Raw genomic sequence first — 1331 nt, forward strand, 5'->3', positions numbered from 1 at the left:
GCTTCCGTTGAATAGGTAATGGAGGGAAAAGTCTCAGAACTTCACACAATGCACCATGAAGATAAACCAGCTTTGTCACCTCTTCCATGCCTAAAGCTTCCCCAGATGCAGATTGCTTCAGATACTGTTCTTGATCAAGATTATCATTATGGTGGTCCTCATCAAAACAATGATCACCACAGTCATCATTTTTCTTTTCATTTGTTTTAAAATTATCTCTGATCTCTTCAAGAATCTTGGCTTCCACTAAAGGGTGTTTCGAAACAAGCCAAAGGAACCATGTAAGAGTCGAAGCCATGGCTCCCCTACCCGCTACAAGAAAATTAAATGCAGAATCCCTTACGAACTTATCATCATGCTCACGTAGTCCTTCATCTTCTGTCATCCAAACAGTTAGCAAGTTAAATGGAGCTTCACTGATTTCTTCTTTTGTGCACTTACTTAACTCTTCTCGCTTGGACGCTATCAGTGCATATATGAACTCATCAAATGTTTTATATGCTTCTCTCATCTTCTTCTCTTGACCAATTTGGAGCCGCTTTTGGAGTTTCCATATAGTTTTTGGCACCGTATGTCTATAAAATATCGACTTTTCAGTCTCTCTAAAAGCCATCTCAATTGCAACTTCGGGGAAGTCGACAGAAAGACTCTTAGGATCGTGTCCTACAGTTGTCAAGCATATGTTATCAGAGGTGAATCGCACGAGGACATCTTGAATATCCACAACCCTCCCTTGTTGTTGTGCATGATCCAATATTGGAAGCAGGCTTGTAAGGATCTTCTTCTGAACGGTTTGATCAACAAATGCTTTGAGCCTTGGTTGTTTCATCTGAGAACGGAGAAGGTTTCTGATGTACTTCCATGTCTCATCGTCAGCAGCACCAAACCCATCTCCGAATGGTTCGAATATGTCACGAAAGTCATGTCCTTTGACATAGTTGTCGAAGCGCTTGCACAGCATGTGTTGCACGTTGAGAGAGTCACAAGTGACCAAATAGTTCATTTTGGTGAACCATGGCCCCATGAACTCCCCGGTGCCACCATGTTTTGTTAGTATCTCAGTGATGAAATCATGAAGGCGCCACAAGTTGAAGAGCAAGGTTGGTAACATGCCAAGGATGGGGTAATCAAACAAGAGGGGGTGTTTGCAAGATCTTCTGCGATGGAACAAGTATAGGGAGCTCAAGAATGATGCTATTATGGCTGCATATAGAATCATGGCTACCTTGGATTGGCAAGAGTGTTTTATGTTAATTTGAATTGGTTTTGCCTAGGTCATGATGGTTTTCACTTTTTATAATAGCATGACCTACATTTTTATTTGTTATACT

General features: G+C 41.2%; 1 protein-coding gene across 1 annotated transcript in view; it reads right to left on the reverse strand.

Moving 5' to 3' along the window:
• Positions 1-1219, reverse strand: part of LOC106752844 (alkane hydroxylase MAH1-like) — an 8879-nt gene extending 7660 nt beyond the window's left edge. The window contains exon 1 of the mRNA XM_014634650.1: positions 48-1219. Within this exon, the coding sequence (XP_014490136.1) occupies positions 48-1219 (1172 nt within the window). The remainder of the gene's footprint in view (positions 1-47) is intronic.
• Positions 1220-1331: the final 112 nt, after the last annotated feature.

The sequence above is a fragment of the Vigna radiata genome, chromosome 1, assembly GCF_000741045.1.
Source record: "Vigna radiata var. radiata cultivar VC1973A chromosome 1, Vradiata_ver6, whole genome shotgun sequence".
NCBI classification, from domain to species: Eukaryota; Viridiplantae; Streptophyta; class Magnoliopsida; order Fabales; family Fabaceae; genus Vigna; species Vigna radiata.